Source organism: Malassezia pachydermatis (genome assembly GCF_001278385.1).
Source record: "Malassezia pachydermatis strain CBS 1879 chromosome Unknown scaffold1, whole genome shotgun sequence".
Lineage (NCBI taxonomy): Eukaryota > Fungi > Basidiomycota > Malasseziomycetes > Malasseziales > Malasseziaceae > Malassezia > Malassezia pachydermatis.
This window is the reverse complement of record NW_017253138.1, coordinates 460,455-484,183: the sequence shown is the minus strand read 5'-3', so window position 1 is coordinate 484,183 and position 23,729 is coordinate 460,455. Positions and strand designations below refer to the sequence as shown.

The 23,729-nt window shown below is 54.5% G+C and overlaps 14 protein-coding genes across 14 annotated transcripts; 6 read left to right on the top strand and 8 right to left on the bottom strand.

Moving 5' to 3' along the window:
- Positions 1 to 30: 30 nt before the first annotated feature.
- Malapachy_3161 (telomere maintenance protein) lies at positions 31 to 987 on the bottom strand (the record flags this gene model as incomplete). The annotated part of the gene is made up of 3 exons (XM_018137639.1): positions 31 to 709; positions 737 to 905; positions 942 to 987. 3 exons carry the CDS (start codon positions 985 to 987, stop codon positions 31 to 33), a joined length of 894 nt encoding a protein of 297 aa, XP_017993981.1.
- A 325-nt stretch (positions 988 to 1,312) lies between these two features.
- Positions 1,313 to 3,325, top strand: Malapachy_3168 (transcription factor; the record flags this gene model as incomplete). The annotated part of the gene is made up of 1 exon (XM_018137646.1): positions 1,313 to 3,325. One exon carries the CDS (start codon positions 1,313 to 1,315, stop codon positions 3,323 to 3,325), a length of 2,013 nt encoding a protein of 670 aa, XP_017993984.1.
- Positions 3,326 to 3,455: 130 nt separating this feature from the next.
- On the top strand, positions 3,456 to 4,635 carry Malapachy_3174 (dna repair protein; the record flags this gene model as incomplete). The annotated part of the gene is made up of 5 exons (XM_018137652.1): positions 3,456 to 3,560; positions 3,587 to 3,780; positions 3,817 to 4,243; positions 4,273 to 4,485; positions 4,513 to 4,635. 5 exons carry the CDS (start codon positions 3,456 to 3,458, stop codon positions 4,633 to 4,635), a joined length of 1,062 nt encoding a protein of 353 aa, XP_017993937.1.
- A 288-nt stretch (positions 4,636 to 4,923) lies between these two features.
- Positions 4,924 to 6,366, top strand: Malapachy_3146 (major facilitator superfamily; the record flags this gene model as incomplete). Its single annotated transcript, XM_018137624.1, has 1 exon — positions 4,924 to 6,366. One exon carries the CDS (start codon positions 4,924 to 4,926, stop codon positions 6,364 to 6,366), a length of 1,443 nt encoding a protein of 480 aa, XP_017993889.1.
- A 26-nt stretch (positions 6,367 to 6,392) lies between these two features.
- On the bottom strand, positions 6,393 to 7,277 carry Malapachy_3136 (c-8 sterol isomerase; the record flags this gene model as incomplete). The annotated part of the gene is made up of 6 exons (XM_018137614.1): positions 6,393 to 6,635; positions 6,672 to 6,740; positions 6,776 to 6,832; positions 6,860 to 6,903; positions 6,939 to 7,131; positions 7,164 to 7,277. 6 exons carry the CDS (start codon positions 7,275 to 7,277, stop codon positions 6,393 to 6,395), a joined length of 720 nt encoding a protein of 239 aa, XP_017994172.1.
- A 125-nt stretch (positions 7,278 to 7,402) lies between these two features.
- On the bottom strand, positions 7,403 to 7,797 carry Malapachy_3165 (hypothetical protein; the record flags this gene model as incomplete). Its single annotated transcript, XM_018137643.1, has 2 exons — positions 7,403 to 7,604; positions 7,637 to 7,797. 2 exons carry the CDS (start codon positions 7,795 to 7,797, stop codon positions 7,403 to 7,405), a joined length of 363 nt encoding a protein of 120 aa, XP_017993977.1.
- Positions 7,798 to 8,452: 655 nt separating this feature from the next.
- On the bottom strand, positions 8,453 to 10,700 carry Malapachy_3156 (hypothetical protein; the record flags this gene model as incomplete). Its single annotated transcript, XM_018137634.1, has 4 exons — positions 8,453 to 8,470; positions 8,500 to 9,569; positions 9,595 to 9,799; positions 9,828 to 10,700. 4 exons carry the CDS (start codon positions 10,698 to 10,700, stop codon positions 8,453 to 8,455), a joined length of 2,166 nt encoding a protein of 721 aa, XP_017993828.1.
- Positions 10,701 to 10,854: 154 nt separating this feature from the next.
- Positions 10,855 to 12,654, top strand: Malapachy_3144 (p-loop containing nucleoside triphosphate hydrolase protein; the record flags this gene model as incomplete). Its single annotated transcript, XM_018137622.1, has 9 exons — positions 10,855 to 10,904; positions 10,935 to 11,013; positions 11,040 to 11,119; positions 11,146 to 11,262; positions 11,289 to 11,432; positions 11,460 to 11,898; positions 11,926 to 12,053; positions 12,209 to 12,251; positions 12,286 to 12,654. The coding sequence occupies 9 exons, from the start codon at positions 10,855 to 10,857 to the stop codon at positions 12,652 to 12,654; spliced, it is 1,449 nt and encodes a 482-aa protein (XP_017993887.1).
- A 44-nt stretch (positions 12,655 to 12,698) lies between these two features.
- On the bottom strand, positions 12,699 to 13,941 carry Malapachy_3133 (glutamate 5-kinase; the record flags this gene model as incomplete). Its single annotated transcript, XM_018137611.1, has 2 exons — positions 12,699 to 12,780; positions 12,809 to 13,941. 2 exons carry the CDS (start codon positions 13,939 to 13,941, stop codon positions 12,699 to 12,701), a joined length of 1,215 nt encoding a protein of 404 aa, XP_017994177.1.
- A 172-nt stretch (positions 13,942 to 14,113) lies between these two features.
- On the top strand, positions 14,114 to 16,630 carry Malapachy_3167 (wd40 repeat-like protein; the record flags this gene model as incomplete). Its single annotated transcript, XM_018137645.1, has 1 exon — positions 14,114 to 16,630. The coding sequence occupies one exon, from the start codon at positions 14,114 to 14,116 to the stop codon at positions 16,628 to 16,630; it is 2,517 nt and encodes an 838-aa protein (XP_017993975.1).
- Positions 16,631 to 16,634: 4 nt separating this feature from the next.
- Positions 16,635 to 18,850, bottom strand: Malapachy_3135 (mak5-atp-dependent rna helicase; the record flags this gene model as incomplete). The annotated part of the gene is made up of 2 exons (XM_018137613.1): positions 16,635 to 16,738; positions 16,768 to 18,850. 2 exons carry the CDS (start codon positions 18,848 to 18,850, stop codon positions 16,635 to 16,637), a joined length of 2,187 nt encoding a protein of 728 aa, XP_017994171.1.
- Positions 18,851 to 19,067: 217 nt separating this feature from the next.
- Malapachy_3172 (homeobox-domain-containing protein) lies at positions 19,068 to 20,410 on the top strand (the record flags this gene model as incomplete). The annotated part of the gene is made up of 2 exons (XM_018137650.1): positions 19,068 to 19,273; positions 19,306 to 20,410. 2 exons carry the CDS (start codon positions 19,068 to 19,070, stop codon positions 20,408 to 20,410), a joined length of 1,311 nt encoding a protein of 436 aa, XP_017993935.1.
- A 70-nt stretch (positions 20,411 to 20,480) lies between these two features.
- On the bottom strand, positions 20,481 to 21,616 carry Malapachy_3138 (nicotinate-nucleotide adenylyltransferase; the record flags this gene model as incomplete). Its single annotated transcript, XM_018137616.1, has 3 exons — positions 20,481 to 21,105; positions 21,134 to 21,246; positions 21,275 to 21,616. 3 exons carry the CDS (start codon positions 21,614 to 21,616, stop codon positions 20,481 to 20,483), a joined length of 1,080 nt encoding a protein of 359 aa, XP_017994168.1.
- A 137-nt stretch (positions 21,617 to 21,753) lies between these two features.
- Malapachy_3158 (hypothetical protein) lies at positions 21,754 to 23,595 on the bottom strand (the record flags this gene model as incomplete). The annotated part of the gene is made up of 1 exon (XM_018137636.1): positions 21,754 to 23,595. The coding sequence occupies one exon, from the start codon at positions 23,593 to 23,595 to the stop codon at positions 21,754 to 21,756; it is 1,842 nt and encodes a 613-aa protein (XP_017993826.1).
- Between the last annotated feature and the right edge of the window lie 134 nt (positions 23,596 to 23,729).

The following is a 23,729-nucleotide window of genomic DNA, read 5'->3' as shown; positions in this document are numbered from 1 at the left end:
GTCGCCTTGTAGTCGTAGGCACCGTATTATTTACGAAGTATCTCCCGACGCCGGTTTGATAGAGACGATGTATCCATGCATGGAGGCGCCATCCAGCGCAGTATGCACCTGTTGTGCCTCTTCTGTGCTTGCCAGGCAGACACGCACACCAAACGTCGAGGCAGGGTCCAAGCTGTGGAAAGTAGGAAACTCGATCTTCGTTACGTTGGCATACGGTGCCAACAAGGCGTGTACATCCGCTTCGTCGAGTATGGCCGTAGTAACGAGACCATCCACCAAAATCCAAGGACTTGTGATAGAATTCGGTGTGATCGCCGGAGTGGCCTGTCGTTGGATCAGAGCATATGACACCTCAAGTGGGTAGCCATGCCATACATATCCATCCATCGCACGCACAGCAGCTTGGGCACTTTGCGGCGTATCCATATCGACAAACCCACGACGTCGCGCCTGCGTATCGAGCATAGCCAAAATCACACTATGCTCAACTTCCCCAAAAGGCGTGAATAGACATTTCAGGTCGTCTTCCGAGACGTCCAGAGGAAGGTTCAGAATGTACAAGTTCCGTTGAACCGGCGCCGTGTCGTTCGAGGTATGGGCTGTCGGTGCTCCCTGACGTACTACATGGGCCCACGTTTTTTTCTGTAGCCCTATGCCTTGAGATGGTGTCACAGGAGCATCTATACCTGATGGGATCGAGGCCATGTGTCTGTGGTGAGAGCACGCATTCACGTACACTGTTGCCTGGCCCAAGGTAAGTGGGTTACGCAGTAACAACGCAGCCTGATCTTCCGCAGAAGCCATGTCTACAATCACTTGCATGGTGTCTGCCTGTTCTGTAGCCTTTAAAGTGACTCTCTCTGCATGTTGTGGCGCGAGCGCATCTCGAATCGCTTGCAAAGACACTAAAGTTAGGTGGGGAGTAGGCGCACGTAACGTACCAGAGGCAGGTACAGGCTCCAAACACACCTGGTACGCAGACAACATGGTGGTTCTACACAGATCGGTCGTGTATACCAGTCATCCCTATATATACACCCATGACGTGGCCCTCAGTCGGCCCTGCCTATGTCGAGACCTCGTCAAGACGTTGGGTCGTGCGCACGGACATGTCCCGCGGAGCCCATGAAGCGCCCTCCACCTTATCGTCGCTGGCTGGCGCATCGGCCGAGCCGGCTTGGTCCGTGAAGACATGCAGACCACATATTTTAGACTGTATGGGTTCACGGACACCAAGTGTGCACTTTTCTGTCTCGTACGACAAACAAACAGGATTGCCGCTGTGCGTACTCGCTCTCATCCGGTGAAAACCATGGAAGCGGGTGACTTTGTCCTGTATGATGATCAGGGCAGGGATACCGACCTTGGCGATGTGCCCTCGTTTAACCGCCCCATGTTTCAAAGTTATCGTGGGGCAGCCGCGGATACATCGCCATTGTTAGAGGAGGCGCCGGTAGCACAGATGGCTGGCCCAACCTTGTCATCCCAATCCACACCAATGCTCCCACGGAAGTCGCCGCTACAAAGGAACAACCTGTCTCCGACCAACACTCCCCCACAACCATCCAGTGGGACGCTCGGCGCTCCCTTGCATCTGCTTTCGCTCCAAGGCGCTACAGACAGTGATGCGTCGTCGACACCCAAACTAACGCCATTGTTTCCGAACATCAGCACGGAGAGCAACACAAACACGAGCGCTTCTTCGTCACCGAATCATGTTCTGACTCCCCCCTCACAGCCGCCGGCAGATCAACGTCCATGGATCATGCCGACCAACGATGGGAATAGCCTCTCGTTTATGTGGAAACCTAATGATCAAAGTGCAGAAAATATGCAGCGTTGGAAATCGTACTGGAATGCGAATGGGGGCCCTCGGTCGAACCAACCTCTCTCGACCAACCTGGACTTGGCGCAGAATCAAAACCAGGTATCCGCAGGGTTCTTCCCTATGCCAGCCGATAAAATGACCGTGTCACCTCGCGATTTGCATCTAGACTACGACGAGGCCACGACTCCACCGGCTAAATACAAAGACGTGAACTTGTTTGGCGACTCGGCACCCCTGTTTCCTCCTGCGCCGTCGAACGACGAGTCCGGCGCCCAGCCTTCTCTATCCCAGCTCCCTATGAGCATGGAAACAGGTTCTAGCACGGAAGAAGAAGATGATGAGGATGAAAAACCGTTCCAAGGTGGCCCCCATACACAAACGAATATGGGCCAAACGGTACCTAATGAGCAACTGCTGGAACAGTGGAGCCGCCCCATGTATGGCGGCGCGCCGAGAAATATACCCATTCCTTCGCATCCGCACCACCAGGACTCGATGTCATATTCACAATTCGGGCCTGCCTTCTCCTCGGTGTCTACCTCCAGTGAGTCTGAAGACGAGGCGGGCGATCGCACGACGACCAAGCCCTCCACGAAGGGCACGCACTCAGGAGGTCAGCCGTTCCAGCGTTCCGCATCAGGCACACTAGGTGGATATGGCTACATCCCTCGCAGCCAAGACAGTACCATGAGTACGAGCACCGAGAGTGAATCTGCCCCAGATTCGCGTATGTCCATGAGTATGACAGAGAGTGGGTACACTAGTCGCGAAGAATCACAACCGCGTAGCCCTACTATCTTGGACTCCGCGCAGGCTATCGAGCCCAAGACCGAATCCCCTCCTTCTACCCTATCTTCGACAGCTCCACCTGTGCCGACGGCCGGCCGACCACGCCGCTCGTCTAGCCGCACACGTCGTACAAACGATGCCCATGTTATCCCTACTTCCGCGGCAGTTGGCAGCACATCTTCTGACTCGTCCAGCCCCGAAGCCGACGGTGATTCGGATTACGAGCAATCACACCATATTGTGCATCCCACCCCCAGAGCATCTCGACGAGGGCGACCGCCACGTTCTGTGGCAGGTGCACATCGTCGTACAGGATCGGCCAACTCCTTACACAATACTGTCGGCCATCCCTTCGGCACATCACCGACCAATTTGCAGGGGATGACGCGACCTAATACCACCTCCCCTGTGGCAGCAGGCTCCGCCATTCGGTGTGACTATATCTCACCCATTACGCATCAAGTCTGCGGTACAGTCTTCCATCGCATGTATGACCTTGCGCGGCATCGCATTACCTTGCATCTTCGTGAAGAAGCGCAGATGGTCAAAGACGGCGTTCTGAAAGTGGATCAGTGCTTGGTGCTTGGTAAGGAAGTGGATGTTGACAAGGCACTAGCAGAACTGGAATGGAACTGTCGCGTCTGTGGTGCTACATTCTCACGCAAAGATGCTATGCTCCGACATGAACGGCTTCGTCATCATAGATAGATGTGCCATAATGTTGATAATGACCATCGAGACATGAAGAGAACGTCTCGACCAATGTGGAGGTCCACAAAAGCTCGTCCTTCTGTCCTTGCGCGCCCAACCTTCCCAACACGCGCGTGCGTTTCTCTGGATGAACGACGTGCTTTGGGAGGACGTGAGTGACCCTACAGACTGGACAGGAGACTGGTCTGCGCTTCGTCCTTTAGATGAAAGCTTGCGCTGTGGCTTGTGCTACGTACGTACCTATTCGTCTCACGACAGGATATCTTCCGAGCTCCTGTCGCCCTTCGTGAATGCTCACACTTGTTCTGCTCCTCCTGCATCCGCATTCATATCAACCAGGCGGGAGGTAATGGATCTTTTTGTCCACAATGCCGTCAGAAGAAAGCGTATGACAGTGAGCTCATCGCGCAACCGGCACTGGAAGCCACAGCTGAACACTGGCGCAAAGCAAGGTATGCATAGGGATTGACTTGGCCTCTGACAGACAGAACCTTTCTCATGGCACAATCGAAGCATTTGAAGGAGTTGGAGACCTCCATAGCTGACGTGACAATACCCCAGCTCCTAGCCCCAGAAAAGGCCAAGCGACCAGCTGAAGAGTCTCCTTCAGGCCGACAACTCCGTCCGCGCAAACGTGTCGCTGGGACACCCGATATGGACGAGGAGACGGACCTGGATTACCGGCATTTGAAGGAAGATACTATTGTAGCTTGCCCCATTTGCCAGCGTACCTTCGATGCCTTGGCCCTGAACGCACACCTGGATCGTGGCTGTGGTGCAGATACCCCGGAGGCATCGACATCCCGTCCTTCTCAACAGAACTGGCTTGCCACACCTCATTCCATACCCACCAAGCGTTTGACGCGTCCTCAATACCAGCTTAAATCAGAGCGCGATCTCCGCAAAATGCTTGAGGTATGTGACGGCGAATTCTCACTATCTAGGCTTGCAAGCTTCCAACTACCGGCCCTAAAGAACGCTTGGTGGAGCGACATCGTCAATGGGTGAACATGTACAATGCCAACCTGGATGCTGCACCAGCCTTGCGTGAATCTCTACCTGCCTTACGAAAACAGCTGCAGAAGTGGGAATCTGCGCAAAATAATGCAGCAGCATCCAAAGGTGTATCGACGGAAAAACAAGCTAGAGCTTGGCTGGTATGTGGACCATTTACTAACATACAGAAATCCAATCAGACACAATATGCTGATTTGGCAGCGCAAGCGCGTGCTTCGTTACAGAGAGCTCATACTAAGAAATCTGACACTACAGCACCGCCTACCCCACCTTCTTCAGATAGGGTTTGATGTAGACAATCCCATATCGCTTCAAGAGGTCGAATGAGATGTCGTGATAGGAGGCAGATCTGCCGGTCTGTGCAGATCCACGCGCTCTTGGCACCTTGGCAGATTCTATGTGGAGGGCAGGCTGTGTGGCACCGTCACAGTTATCTGGGTAAAATTCTTTCTTTAAGGCGACGACGCGCTGTGACTAGGGTACATGTCCGTTTCTCAGTTTCCCTAGTCACCTCTCAACGTACAATGAAAGATGAAGAGTCAAGCATTGAGAAAGCTACCGTCTATACTGCATCACCCATGAGCTCCATAGCTCCTCTGCCGGAGCTCGAGAGCTCGGAGGATCCACGCAACTGGTCTCTGAGTCATAAAATCTATGCGAATGTGATCTACAATATGATCACACTTCTTGCCACATACACGTCCGGTGTGTATTCGCCTGGTATCAAGCCTATGCGAAAAGACTTTCCTGTGAGCATGCCGGTAGCACAGCTGGGTACGAGCTTGTACATGTTTGGATTGGCGATCGGGGCGCTTTTGTGGGGACCATTGAGCCAGACGCTGGGACGTCGGCCTGTTTTTCTCATGTCGCTTATCGGGATGACTCTCTTCAACTTAGGTGTATGCTTGTCTCCCTCAATGGCCTCCTTACTTGTCTGCCGGACGTTTGCAGGCGCTATGTCTTCTGCCGTGTTTGTCAATGTGGCGGGGAGTATTGTCGATATGACCATTGAGCATGACAGGATACCTTATAATTCCATGTTTCGCTTTGTCACCTTCCTTGGACCACCTCTTGCGGCTATTCTTGGTACGGTCGCTGTGCGTGACGCGTCTTGGCGCTGGAACCTTCGCTCAATTCCTATTTACGCATTCGTTTGCCTTGTTATTTATGCATTTACTATGCCTGAAACCTATGTGCCTATCCTGATTCAGCATAAGATCGAACGGGAAAAGGAGGAGATGGAAGAACGAATTGAACACCACAACTGGGCCTATCGCATGGCTCATCGGATCCAGCATCGGCTCCCAAGCAAGTCCCTTTTATTATTGCTTTGGAAGCGTACAATTGAATCATTGCCACTACCATGGATTCTTCTATTCGAAGAACCATTGGTGATTATTGTATGCTTTTATACGTCGCTGCTGTATGGTCTTTTGTATGGCTCACTCCTCTTTTTCCCCAAGGTATGGGGTGAAGTCCGTGGGTACAGTAGCGTGCAAGTGGCGTATACATACTTTGCCGTTATCATTGGGTTTGTCCTTTCTACAATTATTGTGGGATTTACTATTCAAAATGTACGGTACAAACGCGCCTATGATGCTGGGAAGCACACACCAGAATTGCGCATTCGGTTAGGGTACTTTGCCCTTTTCTTTGTCCCTATCGGCCTGTTTATCTTTGGATGGACAGCACCATTCATACATGTGCATTGGATCGCACCTTGTATCGGGGTGGTATGCTTTGCGTTTGGTATGCTGGCTGTCTTTAATTCGTGGATGGCATATTTAACCGATACCTACAGCAATAACACAGCTGCTGTGATTGCTATTAATACATTCTGCCGGTCTGCATTGGCAGGAGCTTTCCCTCTTTTCATCACGCCTATGATGTCAGCCATGACCTTTCAAGGTGCTATGAGCCTATTTGGTGGTGTATCTATCCCCCTTACGGCGATAGGCATTGTCTTTGCATTCCATGGAAAACGCATACGTGAGAAGAGCAAACACGCTGTATATGGTTGAACAATCTAGAACTTGCCTGTATATAATTAGACAATGCACAATAACGTACCACGCAAAAGGTTCTTGATCATTTCACGCCCAGTAATCATGGCCGTACGCCAGAACGTCGGGAAGTCAAGCGTAGAGGAGAGCGTGTCAACGAAACCAAATGGAAGCATAGGAGGAATCCAGCCTTGGGCCAACTCCAGGGCCCAGCAGCCCGTCTCCGGCATGATGTACTGCTGGACCTCGCCACGCCTCAGGTGGTGCATTGTGCCAGCGGGGTAGCGCTGCATGTTAGTGTTGGCTTTCTAGCGTATGCATACCTCTGGGACAAGATCACCGGCGCTGAAAGCAAGCTGCTCACCTGTGAGGATGTGGAAGTAGTCGTCGGCCTGTAGAGAAATGAGAACATTCATGAGATACGTACAGTGTGACGGCCTGTGTGACCCTCCGTACCGATCGGAGTACCGAAGAAAATAAGGTACTTCATGTCAGTTGTGTCAGGACATACCTCGGTGATTGAAGCATGGATAATGTACATCGATCCCATCGCACCTGTATGGTAAGCTTCATCAAGAACGCGCACGTACCACCGGCATTGTTAAACACCCACTCGTTGTGATCACGGAACGAGTTGGGGTTCAGTGTGCGTGCCACCTTGGGATCCTTGCGTAGCTCTGAAATGATCTCTTCAAAGATCAGGTCAGCTTTGTCGCCATGCTTGGCAATAGCGCTTTTGGTGATTTCATGCACTTTGGCTTGGTCAAAGACATAAAATTGATTCTTACGTATAAGAAACAAGGAAAAATACGTACAAGACGGCTGTCTAAGAATGAGTACAGAGATCCAAGCACAGCTACAATCGTGACCAGAATGGCCAGACCGAAGTATGAACGCTTCGGTTTGGATGAGCAGCACGTCTTCGACATGGTGGGGGACAAGGTGAAGAATTGGGCAAAAATGGTCTGAGTTTATGATTTTGCTGATTAATAGTGCATCATATTGGTAATTTATATGCTATCCCTGTATACTACACAAAACCAACCCTTTTCAACTAGTCGGCTGCTGTCCATAGTTTCTTTGCTAGTTCATAACGAAGCTTAGTCGATTTCATTAGTTCGTCTTGATTAATATCGAACGACGTGGCCACATTTCGTCGTAGGGACCGCACAATAAGTGACGTGATGGCTGCGTCTGGTTCTGTGCTTTCCTGGTAAGGAACGAAACCCATGCCGCGAAACAACTGCAGGGAGAGTCTGAAATTAGAGAATGGTCGTGAAATACGTACGCATTACGATCCATGCCCACTTCCTCTTCGATATCCCAGCTTTCAAGCACATCACTTTCGCGTCGTAGCTCGTCGATTTCAGACTCGAGTGAAGAGAGCATCGATTCCTGCTCATTGATTTTCTTTGCCAAGTCAAACTTTTGATCCTCCATATCCTTCATGATTGATGTATGCTCCTCTAAGGATCGCCAATCTGCAGAAGCACGCGTTGAGCTCTCACGCAGTTCAGACACTGTTTTTTCCAACTCTGTCCGACTTAGCACGTCCACATGCCATGGTACTTACGCTCAATCACATTGAGTACAGACTTACGTTCCTCTTCTCTCCGTTTCCTGGTTTCTTGAAGAAGGGAGGAGAACTCACGTATACGTGCGAGTTCTTCGTCGGGCACCAACACAGAATTTAGCTCGTTTATCATATCGCTTTCATTAGTCATTTCAATACATACGGCAAGCTTGTCTCCGATATAAAAACATCAGAGTCTCGTTGCGCCATTTTGCAAAATATATGCTTTGGTATACTACCGTGTTGGTTGCGATGCGTTAACGAACAGTGTTGGTGTCTTCCACGTGATAAGCAACGCGTCAACAAAAAGTAATGTGACAAGAGTGGGATTCGAACCCACGCCCGAAGACAACGGAAGCTAGAAGCTTGTGAATTAAGGAAACCTTAACGTTGCGCCTTAGACCACTCGGCCATCTTGCCGTGATGTTGGTGTTGTTTTCGATGAGATAGTATATTACTCTATTGAAAATCTTAGAAGCTGCCTACCAATTTCGGCTTTCCATGCCAAGGAGTTGCTGTAAGACATAAAAACTATTCTGCTTTTTTGGCCTGAATGTTAGAAACAGAAAAACTCGTACCTTCCAATCATCTTTAATGATCCATTTTGCTCCGGGCTTCTTACTTTCCTTGGTAGCACACTCTTGTAGACGTGATTCAATAGCTGTTTTACTCACGCCTTTGATCAGAGGTGCGAAATGTTCTCGTAGGTCTTCAATCAAGGCCGGTTTGGAGCGCGTGGAACCGTCGATTAGTTTCAAGAGTTCCGCTAAATGGGTATCGGGGAATTGGAATTTCGTAGGCCGGGCAGGTGTTGTAGATGTGGTAGATGGTGTTGCTGTGTCAGAGGCTGGTTTGGCCTTGGCAGTCTCATTCGGTTTCTCTTCCGTTTCGATCACCACCGCTGCCGAAACAAACGTAAAAGGATTCAAACCCACGTGTGCATCATTGAGCATATGAATCTGGTAGGGTTCAAAGCTTTCATGACTGGGCTCAGAGAACGTCGTTTCCCAATGAGGGCCGGTAATATAAGGCACTAGTTTCGAGTCGAAGCGACGGCCTAACAATTTGAGTTTCTTTTTGGGTTTCAAGGTATTCACAGTCGAGGTCGACTGACTCACAACAGCATTTCGCGAGGCGGCAAGATCGGGTGCCTCCAGTTCTGCTACACTGTCGTCTGTCATCATGGGATCTTCTTCTTCTTCCAGGTCATCTTCCAGCCAATCGTCCATCTCTGAATCTTCTTCGGAGCCTGCGATGCTCTCGTCATCGTCCTTTTCATCCATGGCATCTACATTTTCCCCCTCTTCAAAGTCTTCCCATCCAGCATCGCTGTCGTAGGAGTAGTCAATAGCCAATGGATCTTGGCCCAACGGCTTTCGTGGCGTGATGAAAGTTGAAGAGCGGGTCCATGTACCTACCCAACCTGGGCGTCGGTCCGATTGGAACTGGAGTAGTTTAATAGGTATCAATTTGCGGTTGTTCAGTTCTTCGAGCCCATGCTTCGCTCGCTCTTCAGCATTTCCGCCAAGAACATCTGATTCCGTAACCGCTTTCATGATATCGCGTACATTGATGGGTGGATGAACACCCCGTCGCCTGGTGCCAGTTCTGGATGTACTGTATTTGGCCTGGAATTCTGCGAGAAGATCTGCTGTTAGTAACTAGGGACGCACCTGTAGGCGCACGACTCTGCTGCTCGATCTCGGTCATGAAGTTATCGCTTACATGATGATAAAACTTGTTAATGTCGGCAATGTTTTTAAGTTCACAAGGCAGGAATGTACGTTCAAAGTCTGTCTTGTTCGATGCTTCCTGCTCTTTCTTTGGCGACAACTTAGCCGGTTGCTGGAAGAACGAATTGAACATGCGCACTTGAGCCTGCATGTAAGGTAAATGTACCACATACCTGCTTATCCTTCTCCTCCTTCTCTTCTTTTGCCTGTCGTTCAGCACGCCGAGATTCACGAAGCTTGGTCTTTTCAGACTTTTCCTTTTTGACAGGTGTCGCTGGTTTCGGCGACTCAGGGGCCTTACTTGGAGCCTCTGGTACCGCCGATGGCGTACTCTCACTGGGTGCATCAGGCTCGGAGATTGGTGGCGCGGCTTTGGTGCTGCGCTTCTTCGATTGGAAGAGGGCTTGGTACTTGTCCGCAGGCAAGGTCTTGATAAGGTTGAGTGTCTCGAGCTTGGCCTGCTCACGTTCCTTACGACGTGTTAGGAGTTTTTCGAGATTCTCCTTCGGCAGTAGATCCAAATTGTTAACCTCCCACCGCCAAAGCTGCAGCGACGGCGGCGCAGCCGTGTCGTCTGGGCCATCGTCCATGCCGTAATTTACGCGTGTGGCAATACTTTGCACACTGTTCTGGATTGTTTGCAGACTGAGGGTATCAACCTTTTCACCAGCTTCAGTGGTTGCTTCGCTGCCTTCAGGCAGCAACATAGCCCGAATCTGCTTCGCCAACTCGGTGTCGACCTTGTCGCTTTCCTGTGTTAGCGAGGCTATTACACCGAGATGCTCTGGAGGGATATCTGTGAGCGGCTGTGTAGCATGTTCTGCTAGGTATGATTGAAATGCTAGCACAGCCCGTAGCACGGGCATCGTGCGATCCCAGCCGACCGCCTTTTGGCGCAGCGAGAGCTTGGCATTCTTCAAGGAGACCAACGCTGGCGTAGCCTTTTTTGCCTGCTTGGGAGAGCTGCGAGGTATCTCTTCGGCCTTGCGCTTCCCCGTGTCTTGCGCAGCCTGCGCACCTTGCGGTGCGCCCTCGATCTCGTCCATGGGCCACGTCGAAACAGAGCAGATGGGCAAACGCGCGACGTGACGCGACGCCGTGCCTTGGATGTTAAAGTATTTATGCACGAACCTACTAGGCCACCTGTGACGCGTGGAACCCGACCGACAGCGTGCGCACGCGTCTCTTGACGAGTGTGAGATGGCTGCCGCGGCGAGTGCCACAGAGAGTCGGCCATGGGTCGAGCGCTAGTACGTATCGCGGGAAAGACTCACATGCAGTCGTCCCAAAACCATTGATGAAGTGGCATCGCAGCAACATGCTGTAAATGTGCTGCGCAAGGCTTTGTCCTCTGCCAATGTACGTTGTGTCTTGCTCACTCGCAGCTCCCGCATATGCTCTTCTATGGCCCCCCCGGCACAGGCAAGACATCTACTATTCTCGCGTTGGCACGACAGTTGTATGGGTACGTTGGCAGTTTACTTATGGTAGACCTGAACTCATGAAATCGCGTGTCTTGGAGCTCAACGCCTCGGACGAGCGTGGTATCGCTGTGGTGCGAGAGAAAATCAAAACGTTTGCCAAGGCTGCGGTATCTGCGCCAAGCCCGTACGTGGTCGGTATACTTACGACAGGGATTATCCTTCTCCGCCGTACAAGATTGTCATCCTGGATGAGGCGGATAGTATGACGCAGGATGCGCAAGGTGCGCTCCGACGTATCATGGAACAGCAAAGCCGCATCACCCGGTTCTGTCTGATTTGCAACTATGTGACACGGTATGTTTTTGACTTTCTTACAGTTAGCATCATTGAGCCGCTTGCATCACGATGCAGTAAATTCCGGTTCCGTCCTTTGGATCTGGGCAGTACCGAGGCGCGGTTGCACTACATTGCACAGGCCGAAGGTCTCCAGCTTAATCCAGACATGATACCTGCTTTGATTCGCGCATCGGACGGAGATATGCGTCGATCCATCACGTACTTGCAATCGGTGGCTCGCTTAGCCTCGGCTCGCGGTGGCGACGTTCGCGCTATGCCGGCAGACACTGTAAGCGAATTGGCTGGCGTTGTGCCTGCCTCTGTGATTGAATCTCTTGCCGACAGCATCGGTATTGAAAAGGTGTCCATGTCAGACGAAGACGATACCAAGGGGCCCATGTCTACGTCCGACTTTGATACCATTGCTGCGGCTGTGCATAGCATCGAACGCGAAGGGTATTCGTGCATGCAAATTGTCCTCCAGGTATGTATGATGATGGCTCATGGGCAGTTGCATGACTACATTGTTCTACATCCGCTCCTGAATGCGCGTCAGAAGGCCAAATGTGCTCTGCACCTCGGTGCTACGGACAAGGCACTGATGGACGGCGGCCTAGAGTCGTTGCAGCTCTTGTCGCTGTGCCTTGAGCTCCACCAAGCTGTGACTGTTGCATAGGTGACCTAGTAGGCCCCCGTAGTACTTTCTGACTAAGCGCCACCACGAAGCGTTTTCCTTTCGCCCTCGTCGACCATGCCGTACGTAGAAGACGGTTGTGCCTGGGACTAACCATCAGTTTATACGAGCTGTTCTGCGTGGCCATTGCGTCTGCGGAATCGGTATGTGTGCGATACAGGTTGACTTACATGACAGGCGCCTCTTCGTGACTTGGTCCAGTCCACCTCGAAGCTCGTTGTAGGCAACGGTGGTGTTGTACGCAATGTGCAATACTGGGGTAAGCGTACGTTGCCACAACGGGCACGGCGTCATCAGCAGTACCATTCGGTGGGAGAGTATGTATTTGCCATTTTAACATGCAGCTACTGGCTTATGCAGTTCGATACCAATGCGCCTACCCTCAAGGTGCTGAACGATCGCCTCCGTATGGACCCACGTGTGATCAAGTGGAATACGCTCAAGCTGGGCGAGAAGCTGCATGAGATTGTGCCGCCTGCTGCGTCGGGTGGTGCCACGCCTTCGCAAGCGACGATGGGTGGCCGCTCGATCGATTACTTGGGGTAGAGAGACGTCTTCCCCTTTCTTTCATGTCTACGAAAAAGCCGTGCCTACGTAGCCGGTGCAGATAGTGCAATCTGATCGGTAATGTACAATGAATCCACTGCACCAATTGCATCCATAATTTGTGCGCTATCGAGTTAGTCGTTGTATTACGTACCTTTGCAGTCCCTTGATCCGCTCACATTCAATCGACGTATAGTTCGCCAATGCACGTCCAACTTCCTTGCTCTCGATCGAGCCATCGCTTGCTTGTTTACGCACGACCAAGCGCACCGCTTGCAGACGCTCCCAATTTCCCTCGACGCCTACCACACCCGCAGGGAGGAGTCGGCCACCTGACTCCTTCCGCGAGATTCGTTCGTACGCCCCTTCATCAATGACCAAGGTGCCACACGGGTGCATCGCATGCAAGATACGCCACTTGCGTGCTGGGAGTCGGAATGGATTCGGCAAGAAGAGCGTATGAGGTGGGTCATCGTCCTGTCCCTCGTTGACGTTGAGACCCTTTTCCACGACTTTGGCAATGTTTTCAGGGTGTTCGCCGTTCAAAATGATCGTCGCTACACCAGCCGCTGTAGCTAGCTCTGCGGCAATAAGTTTGGTTTGCATGCCGCCTGTACCGAATGAGGAGCCCATGGTCTTCACGCAAGCGGCCTGACGCGCTTCGTCGACCGAGTGCAGGACACGCAAGCGCCGGGCCTCTGGGTTGGAGCGTGGGTTGTCCGTGTACAGTCCATCGACATCTGTACACAAGAATAGGTAGTCAGCGTTAATGATACCAGCTGTGATGGCGGACAGCGAGTCGTTATCGCCAAATCGCATTTCGTATACGGAGACGGTATCGTTTTCGTTCACGATCGGAACAGCATTGAAATCGCTCGAGAGTAGCGTATTTAGTGTTGTGTACGCATTGTGGTAGCGAGGCGAATCAGCAATGTCTGCTCGTGTGAGTAGAACCTGTGCGATGTTGATGCCCAGCACACCGAACAAGCTGTCCCACAGTGACATGAGACGCAGCTGACCCAACGCGGCCAGGGCCTGACGCTCGCCGAGATTCTTTGGCCGCTCCTGAATATTCATACGAACGCGGCCTACACCGATAGCGCCTGAGCATACCAGGACGACGCGATGACCATTCTGCCGCAGGCGCGAGACGGTCTCCACAATCGAGGCCATGATACGGATTTTGGGCTCGAGTGTCTTTTCCGAGAGAATGGACGAAGTACCGAGCTTGATCACCACCGTCTTCCCCGCTGCTGCTGGCGCAGCGACACCGGAACGTAGAGGCATGATTCTTGTCGGCCCAGCTTCTTCGCAGACGCCTACGCAACGCGCTTTCCTATACGACGTGGGACGAGCCGCGCACGGCTCGCTCGTTCCCCTCACGTGATGCCTGCTTTTTTTTTTGGGCAGACATCGAGACTCCCTTCGTGGGTGGCTTCGTTGTACGACGGACGGTGCGATGACAGATACGAGCAAGCCCGGTGTGTCGCTTCCGTTGCATCGTGCGCGGTTTGTCGACTGGACGCCGTCGTCTATTACCGCATTAGCGTTCTCGCCCGTGCCGCCGATGCAGGCCAGTGCTCATATGGCCAGTTCCATGCGGTCCGTGCTGGCGATCGGTCGTGACAATGGCGATATCGATGTATGCACATGGTGTGAAGATGTTGTATCTACGTCACAAGGGGCATCGATTTCCAAGGGGTGGATGCCGGAAGTCACGCTCTTGGGCGATACCAACTACAAGATTGAATCTCTTGCGTTTACACTCTCGACTTCGTACGACGGTGTGCCGTACCTTCGTCTGTTCAGTACATCAGGTGGCAGTATTATTTCCGAGCACTTCTTGCCACCTTCCATTGCCTATGTGTCGGAGGCCACCTCGCGTATGCGTGTGACCCTGCCTACGTCTGCCACACGAACTCTTTCGTCGCAAGGCGGTACGATTTGGAGTATGGCAGCAAGTCCGACCGGCAAGTACCTTGCGATTGGCTGTGAAGACGGTGTAGTGCGTCTTATCAATGTGGCTGGGGATGCATTTGAGCATGTCGTAGGCCACCGTGCACCCACACCCGGCAGCGCTGCGTCGCGCATGTCGCGTGTCGCCAGTCGTATTCTGAGCCTCGCTTGGGGTCCGCCGCAGCGGCGCGCTACGGCACCTGCACGCCGCCCAACGTCCACGTCGGATACGTCTTCAGACGATGAGTGTGAGGACGACGATACCGAGGCATGGACCGATACCTATTTGCTGGGTGGTCTTGGCAACTCTACGGCAGTCGTGTGGGATGTAAGCACAGGTCATTTGCGTTCGCGACTTACCGTGCTCAAGAACCGCAATGAGCACACGATTGTATGGGCCGTGGCTGTGCTGCGTGATGGCACGTTGGTGACGGGCGACTCGACCGGCCGTGTCACCTTTTTCGATGGACGCACGCGTGTCCCTATACCTGGTGCCTCGTTCCAGTGCCATACGACCGGGGCCGATGTGCTTACGCTGTGTGTAAGCAGTGACTCGCGTGCTGTGTACAGTGCGGGTGTGGACCAAAAAGTTGCCGAATATACCTTTGTCGGCCATGCATGGGCGCACACAGGGACGCGCCGTCTACATGCGCACGATATTCGTACGTTGGCTATGGACCCACCGTTGGATCTACGCAGTTCCGCTTCCTCCACGCCATCGCGGATGCCGATCTTGGTCAGTGGTGGTCTGGATTACCATTTGGTACTTACACCCGCGTCCCATGCCGCTTGGCGTGCGAGCAAGGAGGTCAATCCTATTTCGTCCAGCACATCTACGTCCTTTGCTGATACCACTCAGCGCCGCGTGGCCTTTGTACCTGCGAGCGCTCGCGAAGGCGTAGTGTGTGTAGCGCCTGGGCCACGGTACGTGGTCCTGCGCCGTGAGCAGAGTGTGGGGATTTGGCAGATTGAAGGGACCGATGCCTGGCGCAAAGTCCTGGAGATGGAGTTGCGTGTCAAGTCGAATCTTGGTGCCGTGGCGATCAGTTCCGATGGTCGTTTCCTCGCGGTTTCAGACCTGTACGAAACAAAACTGTTTGATCTGAGCACGTCCTCACCTCGTCGCGTGCCCGGTCTTGGGGCAGCGATTCACCGCGGTCGTGATGTGCCTGCGCCTGGTGCCAGCTCGTTGCTGTTTACGCCGGACAGCACTCGGTTGGTGCTGTGCACTGCGCAAGGGGCGTTCGTACATGTGTTGCAACTGCCTACCTCGAGTACAGGGCCTGTGACGCTGCTCAAATCCTTTACGCAACATCGATCTCGTCGCGCTGCGGCCGATGGCCGCCTGACCGCGCGCCTGCCTGGTGAGGATAGCTCCTCGACAGCGCGCGAGGCGGCCTCTGCACGTGATATGTTTGTTCCCATCGTCCTCGCGGCTGTCTCGCCTGATGGACAGTGGCTGCTTACGGCGGATACCGCGCGGCATATGCATGTGTTCCATTTGGACACACTATCGCACCAGCGCGCGCTGGCCTCCCCGTCGTGCGTGCCCAGTGCCGCGTGCTTCCATCCGTCGCAGCCTAACTGGGTGTGTGTGACACTGCCTACCAACCACGTGCTGTTATACGATGTGGAGGGCGATACGATGCCGAGTTGGGAAGCGACGTTGCGGCAGGAGCTGGATGCACAGCTTGGCCGTATTCGTGAGCCTGTTGTGGGCTGTACATGGGTGGCCACCACACAGGGGGCTACCTTGGTACTATACGGCCCGACATGGCTGTGTACCGCGCGCGCCTCGTCGACCATGGCCTCGAGTCGGAAGAAGCGGCGCAGTTCGGACGACGAAGCAAGTATGCCTGGCACATGGTCCATTCGCACGACATTCAAGTACCAGCCTCTGCTGTACGTCGGCGCTCTGGCGGTCGACAAGCCTGAGCTCTTGGTCATTGAGCGCCCGTACTTTGCCTTGGCCCAATCGTTGCCGCCCGCCTTCTACCGCGGTGCCAAGTATGGTATGTAGTCGTCTATGTACGCTGTTTCTTGGCCTTGCCCTTGCCATTCTTCGTCCCAGCAGCGGCCATATCCGCGTGCGCCGACGAGTTCCGAAGGCCTAGCATCTGCGGTGCATCTGCGGTTAGTGAGCAGACAGATACGTACGTTCGCCGGCCAATAACGCCTTCACAAAGTCGGGGCGGGCCGTGCTGGTAAGATACTTTTGGCTTACGCCACGCGCATGCAAGGGCCGCGCGAGCATCTCCGCCAGCTGCTGCTTGAGACTGGCGACCTTGGCTGTGGAGGACGCACGCTTGCGTTTCTTGCTCGAGACGGCGTCTGCATCCGGATCGCTATCATCGCTGTCCAAGTCCAACTCGGCCTCCTGTGCGAGGTTTCGAAGCCATGCATCGTCATGTGCCTCCTTGTTGTGTGAGTGCATACACGCATCGATTTCCTTGGCAAGCGCGATTCGCTCGCGGATCGGAGCGAGGAATGAGTACTCCAGGGGCAGCGGCGCGACATTGTCGTCACGCTGCAGAGTCCGCCAAATATCCCGCCATAACCGCTGCTCACTGGGCTCAATGAGCGCAATAGAGACACCTGTATGACCTGCACGTGCCGTACGTCCAGCGCGATGCACGTACGTATCAGCGGAACGCGGCAACTGGAAGTGGACGACATGGTCCACGCCTTGGATATCGATACCGCGCGCAGCGACATCGGTGGCCAGCAGAACACAGTTCTTCGTCTTTCGGAACCGATCCAGGTTCTTCAGGCGCTGCTGCTGCTGCAGCTGGCCATGCAGTGGGTACGCCGGAATGCCGAGCGTCGTTAACAGAGGTACCAGGCGGCGAACGCCATCGATGGCATTCAAAAACACCAATGTCCGGCCGGGGTAGCGCAGTAAGATATAGTACAAGTAGGTATCCTTTTCTTTGCCGAGGCACTCCACTTTGGCCTCCCAGAGCGTTTCCGCGACGTGCTTTTGAGGCGTGAGCTCAATGACCAACGGCGACTCGTCACGGAAGTCAATGCGCGACAAGAGATCGTCGAGTGTGTTGCTCGCCTCGCCTTTGCGTTGCTTGCGTCGCCAATGTGCTTTCGAGAGGTTCGTTTGCAAGGCCTTGGTCATGGTGGCCGAGTACACAAACGTCTGCATGGCCTGGTTGGCATCCACGGCCGTGCCCTTGGTCCGCTTGACCATCCGCAAAATCGCATCCATCTCAGCAAAATGCCCAGCTTCGACCATACGATCCGCCTCGTCGATGACCAGGAAACGCGTACGACGCACACGCATCGCCAAGTGGTCGTCATGCTTCAGCATGTCCCACAGACGACCTGGCGTAGCGACTATGATATGTGCACCGCCATGCTGCTTTAGCACACGTTCCTGCTTCTGTACGGACATGCCACCACACACCGCAGCGACATTGGCAAAGCGGCCACCGGCATCAACGACCGCCTGCAAATGCGTGCATACTTGAAGCGCCAGTTCACGTGTCGGCGCAACGATCAGCGCATCCAACGGCCGATCGCTATCGTCCGAATGCGCTGTATGCTCCAGAATGTACTGCAGCACCGGCAGTCCGTACGCCAGTGTCTTACCGGAGCCGGTCTGTGCAATGCCGACCACGTCGCGAGGCGGTCCTTCGAGACCCAGCGAGGGTGGGAGCGTTTGGGCCTGCACAGGCGTGGGCCGCTCAAACTGCAACGACGCCAGCGCCTTTTTCAGGCGTGCATGCAGTGGTACAGAGGCCCAGCCTGGCAACGCCGTCTCGGCCGCCTCCAGGTCGTCGTCGCCTGCATCGTCGTCTTGCAGCAAGTTCTGCTCACGAGCTGATTGGAGAAGGGAGCCCAGATCGCTATCGGAGGGCAGGGACCGGGCGTCTTGCTGCGCCGCCTTGCGTGGGCGTACGGTGGGCTCGTCCGTGGATGGCGCAGGTGTGCTAGGCTCTTTCTTCGCGGGCGCCTGCTTCGCCTTCTTTTTCTTGTCGTCCACTTTGACGATGCGCACACGCTTGTGCTGCCCTGTCTCGTCCAGGTCGTACACCACATCGAATCCTTCGGCCGTTTGCAGGCCTAGAAAGTCATCGCCGCCCATATCCAGCGTCTCAAACCCGTCGTCGGTGGTCTCGTTGACCATTTCTGAGGCCGAGGCCACAGGCATCGTGATCCACGGCACATCGCTCTCGCGCACCACCGTGCCACGCACAGGACGCGTGCCCTTTTTCCGACGGACGCCCATAATGGAGGAGGACAATGCAGGGCAAAAAAAGGCAGGTGGAACGACGGCCATGACCAGCGCCATGTGCCTCCACAAGCCACGCGTGGGTTCCGCGCGTGGCTAAACAAACATCGAGCAAGCGTGCGTGCCAGGGTCGGCCTGCCTAAACGCTCCTCTCTTTCCTGTGCGAGCCACCGGGGTGCGTCTTTCTAGTGCCACCCCACCCATATTTCCAACTATGGGTGTTCAGGACACGTCATCGCGGGCCGACCTCGCGATCGAGTCCCAGGCGGCGCCAGCGCCAGCGCCGGTGCGGGAGAAGAAGCGCCGCCGTCGGACGCGTCCGCATGAAGTGAACATCCTCATGTCTGCATATGTACAGAATGCCTTTCCGAACGAAAAGACACGGGAGAGGCTTGCAGAGATGGTGGGAATGACACCTCGGTACGTACGACTGCTCATCTAACAGGGCACAGCGCTGTATCGGTCTGGTTCCAAAACCGACGCCAAGCGGAAAAGAAGCGCTCAATGCGATACAATGGCACAGGGATCGGTGTGACCGCGCACAACATCCCGCGCGGCATGATGCACAGCGTAGAATTGGTGGTGCCGCCACCTGTGCTTACGCTGCCCCCTCGTGACGCGATGCGGCGGGTCGTGAGCACGCCGTGTGTATCTCTGATGACCACGTCGGGCGGTCGAGCCGCGTTGGGGGAAACGATCCTCTCGCCTGAGAGCAGTTCGCCCACAGATGCCCCGGCCCTGCCATGCGCCTTGGCAAGCACCAACGATGGCCATGGCATCATCGCAGGCGGTGCCTACGATGACGACTGTGCGATTTGGAAGCGCATGGAAAGCTCCAGTGCGATTGGGAGTAGCAGCGATTGGGACGAGCCAACGGCGTCTGCTAGTATGGATGAAGACGACGAGGAACGTACGCTGCGGCGTCTTGCCCAGCGCCGTATGGAGCGCCTTCGTGAGCGAAAGCGTGCCCTGAGCTTAAACGATGCGAAGCGGCATGCTACCGACGCGCGCTTTGCGATCCAGGAACGCATGGCACCCCGCAGGACTTCGAGTCTTCAGCGCAAGCCATCGCTGCGTCTTGAAATGGCGACGGATCGCAATGTGTTTGTCGACAAGGAAAATGTGCCGATCGCTCCACCGGCTGTCCCTTCTGCGCCTGCGATGAAGCAGGCGCCTGTGCGCAGCCTGCGCCGCGTGGATAGTCAGCCTGTGCGCCCTCTGCAGGAACGCTCGATGAATATGCCATACGGCATGGCGCCGCCCTCGAAGTACACGCGTGTCGCGAGTCTTCGTCGCACCGTGTCTGCCACGGCCACGCACCGGCCCAGCCAGCCGACCCCGAATTGGACACGCACTTCCAGCGCGCGCAGCGACACGGAGCCTGTCGGCGGCGCGAAAGAGGACGTGCAGGACGATAGCGGCTTTTTTGAGGACGGAGATCGATCGCAGTCCACGTCCCCGACCAGTGTGCCACGCGCGCAAAATATACTTCCAGCGTTCACGCAGCATGACCGTGAGGCGGTAGAGCTCCTTCTGGGTCTCCGCTCACTTTCATAGTAAGTAGTACGACATACCCGACGATGAGTCTTTTTAGGACTATGTACGTACTGTGCGATGTGCACCCCTATTAACGATACAGCTGGTTCTGCTCAATATAATGGATGACGCTGTTGGGCAGCAGGTATTTGATCGAGTAGCCTCGGCGCACAAACAAGCGCACTTTCGAGCTGCTGATATCATTGTAGATCGTCTGTTTCACGACCAGCAAATTGCGGCGGTACTGCCACAACAGGTCGTGCGAGAGCAAAAACGACCATACATCGGCCCCTGTTCGCTCCACAATCAAACAGCCGTAGCGGCCTAAAATATGGTGCAGATCCTCACTGGCCCAGACGCCCGGCTCGCCCATACTCTGGATCAGGTCGCCGCCGGCCAGCAGCATAATCTTGATTCGCCGGCGAGTTCCGTTTCGCAGCACCATACCACGCTCACCATGCGCACCATTCAGCTCCTGATCAAAGTGATCCAATACGAGCGCTGTGCGTTGGTACTCGCCCTGCAGCGATTCCCATGCATCGACCATGAGCCAGTTGGACGATCGCTCTACCGCCAGCTCACACATACGCACGCGATGCGTCGCCTTGGCCAGGCCTTCCTTTTTGTATTGATCCGACACGGGCGAGTAGTAGCCGGCCAACAGCTCATAGTTGCCCGACTCAATCACTTGGTCCTTGGCCATTTCAAACATGCGCCTGTATATGTCAGCAGATAGATACGTACAAATGAAGGTACGTCGGCGGCGAGAAACTTCCACAAGCCACAATCACCAGCGGTGTCTTTGTCTCGTCGATCATTTGCGTAGGAAACCGATGGCGTGGAAACTCGTACGTGTCCTGTCTGTCAGTCTAGCCAGAGACTTACCATCGATTCACCTTGGCGCGGCACAGGCTTGGGCGAGCGCAGTTTCAGCGTCTCCTGCGTATCCGCGGTCTCGTACTCGTCCAACTCATCGTCCAGGCCGGTATCCAAGGCCATGTTCGGCACATCTACGTCATTCACAGGATGCACCGAGCCAACATGAGCCGCAGCGTGGAGGTTCTCTGTACTCTGTCCCAGCTCTTGCGTCACGGGACCTGCGCCAGATACCGCTGCCCCTGTGAATGGCGGACTGTCTAGACGGTAGGAATCGACATTCAGGGCTTTGTATCGTAGCGTTTGCACACTCTCGTGTGCAGGGCCCGACGGTCGGTTCGATACGGACATCCAGTGTACAAAGGAGGGAAACCCACACGACGTTATGTCCGAAACCGTCGTCCCCCAACCTGCGTGTGGTCGATGTGTGGAGGTGCGCGCCTATTCGCCGCCGCCGCCGCAGCTGCCTCTACCTCCACCTATGACCCCTACGGCTGCCACATAAACTCCTCCAGCGCGAGAGGTCGATTGACAATGCGAACATCGCCCACGCTTCCGTAGAAGAGCTGATCCAGCTTCTTGGCGTACTCGTAACCGCCAATCATCCATGGTTGATGCAGTGTTGTAAGACCCGGGGTCCATTGGTCCGGATTGCGGGCGACTTCGGAGCCATCAACGTACATCTTCGTGAGGGTTCCATTGTTCACCACAGCTACATGCCACCAGTGATTCAGCGGCGTCTCATGACCCCAGTTTGTCGATCCACCATCCTGATGGAGCGGGTAAACACGCCATTGCAGCTCCCGGTCATTCGATATACTCAGCGTCACAATCGGCTCGTCCTTGTCCGTATCGTCACTTGTCTTGTTCGCTTCGCCTGCTGTACCCCAGCGACTCAGGATCGCCGACCATGCATTCTGCGTCGACGACCACGAGTCAGGAAGGTAATAGAAGGCTTCAAATGTGTAGCCATGCTCGAACGTCTCATTGTTCAGCGGTGCTTCATCAACGGTCTGCAAGTACGCGCCCTCCAACGGTATCTTCTGGCCCGTGAACACGATACTTCCATGACCGCTCTGCTTCGGATGGTGGTCATTACTCCAGTGCAAACGTGTAATGTCACTGCCATTCGCCGGTTTCACCACAAGCGTGTTGCCATGTCCCGACAAGTCTTCGATCGTATCGGACGACGACAATGCTGCGCCGTTCTTGTGGCCATCAAAGCGCCAGTAGGCCAGCGTGCCCTCCAACACCATCTTGTCTGCGCTCGAGTCGCGCTTGGTCTTATTCGTAGAGAATCGCGTCGCGAAATCCACATGCATTGTGAATTGGTCCACATCTGTCGTCAACGCTTCTTCACCCTTTGCCAGTGTATTCGCGAGTTTTTCGCGCACGAGACGCTGTGTCCATGGCGAGAACGTGCGCACGTCGATCGTGTTCTTCTCCATGTCGAAACGATACGCACGGATCATACCTGAGCCGCCATAGTACCTGTTCTGGTAGTTGGTAATGTGGGCATCGACCCTCAACCCTGCTTGATTTGTGCGGCTCGTCCGACCTGGCGGCCAAAAGTGGCCATTCAGTGTGAGGAATACATTGGCATGGTGCTGAATCAGACGCTGCCACACTTCCTCACCATACTCGCTAAATACGGTGTCACCCGTGTCAGCTGTGACCAATTCATGGGTCGTCAGAATGGTCGGCAAGGACGCATGTGTCTTCAGCACATGGTTCGCCCAGTCGAATGTGCCATTCGACATGCGCCAGTCCAGGGAGAGTAGAAGCCATTCGCGGCCACCGGCACGGAAGATGTGGTAGTTGTTGTAGCCATCCGGAGAAGCGCCACGCCACGTTGACGACTTTTGGAAACGCGACGTGGGGAACGCATCCAAATAGGGCGTCGAGCCACGTTGGTCGTCCGTGCTTGAGTCGATGTCATGGTTGCCTGCAAGCACACTGTATGCGACGCCTACATGGTCCAAACGATCAAAGGCTTGCGTCGCCATAGCATACTCTTCGGCCAAGCCGTTCTGCGCTACGTCGCCGAGATGCGCCAGGAACACCATGTTCTCCTTGTTCTCCTTGCATGACATGACATACTCAAAGGCCTCTTCCATCGGCTGTGGATGGATACGGTTTTCGTCAAACAGATACTGCGTATCCGGCATAACAACCAACGTAAATTGTGGGCTCTCTGCGTCGGGGTTCCAGCATGCTGCAGGCGCGGACTGCAGTGTCGTCACATCATATGGATCATGAACCCATTGACCAGCACTGACTGTAGAAACCGCTGCCACGGCGGCCAGCAGGGACCAGCGCCACATGATCATCGTCGTGAGAGAGGGTACATCGCGACGCGGCCAGCCTATTTAGGAAGCGACTTGGTTCAGGTCTGTGCGTGTCTCCAACATAACGCGTCAGCGGCTCGCGCCCTGCCATTTGCTACGATCGACCACGTGCCTAC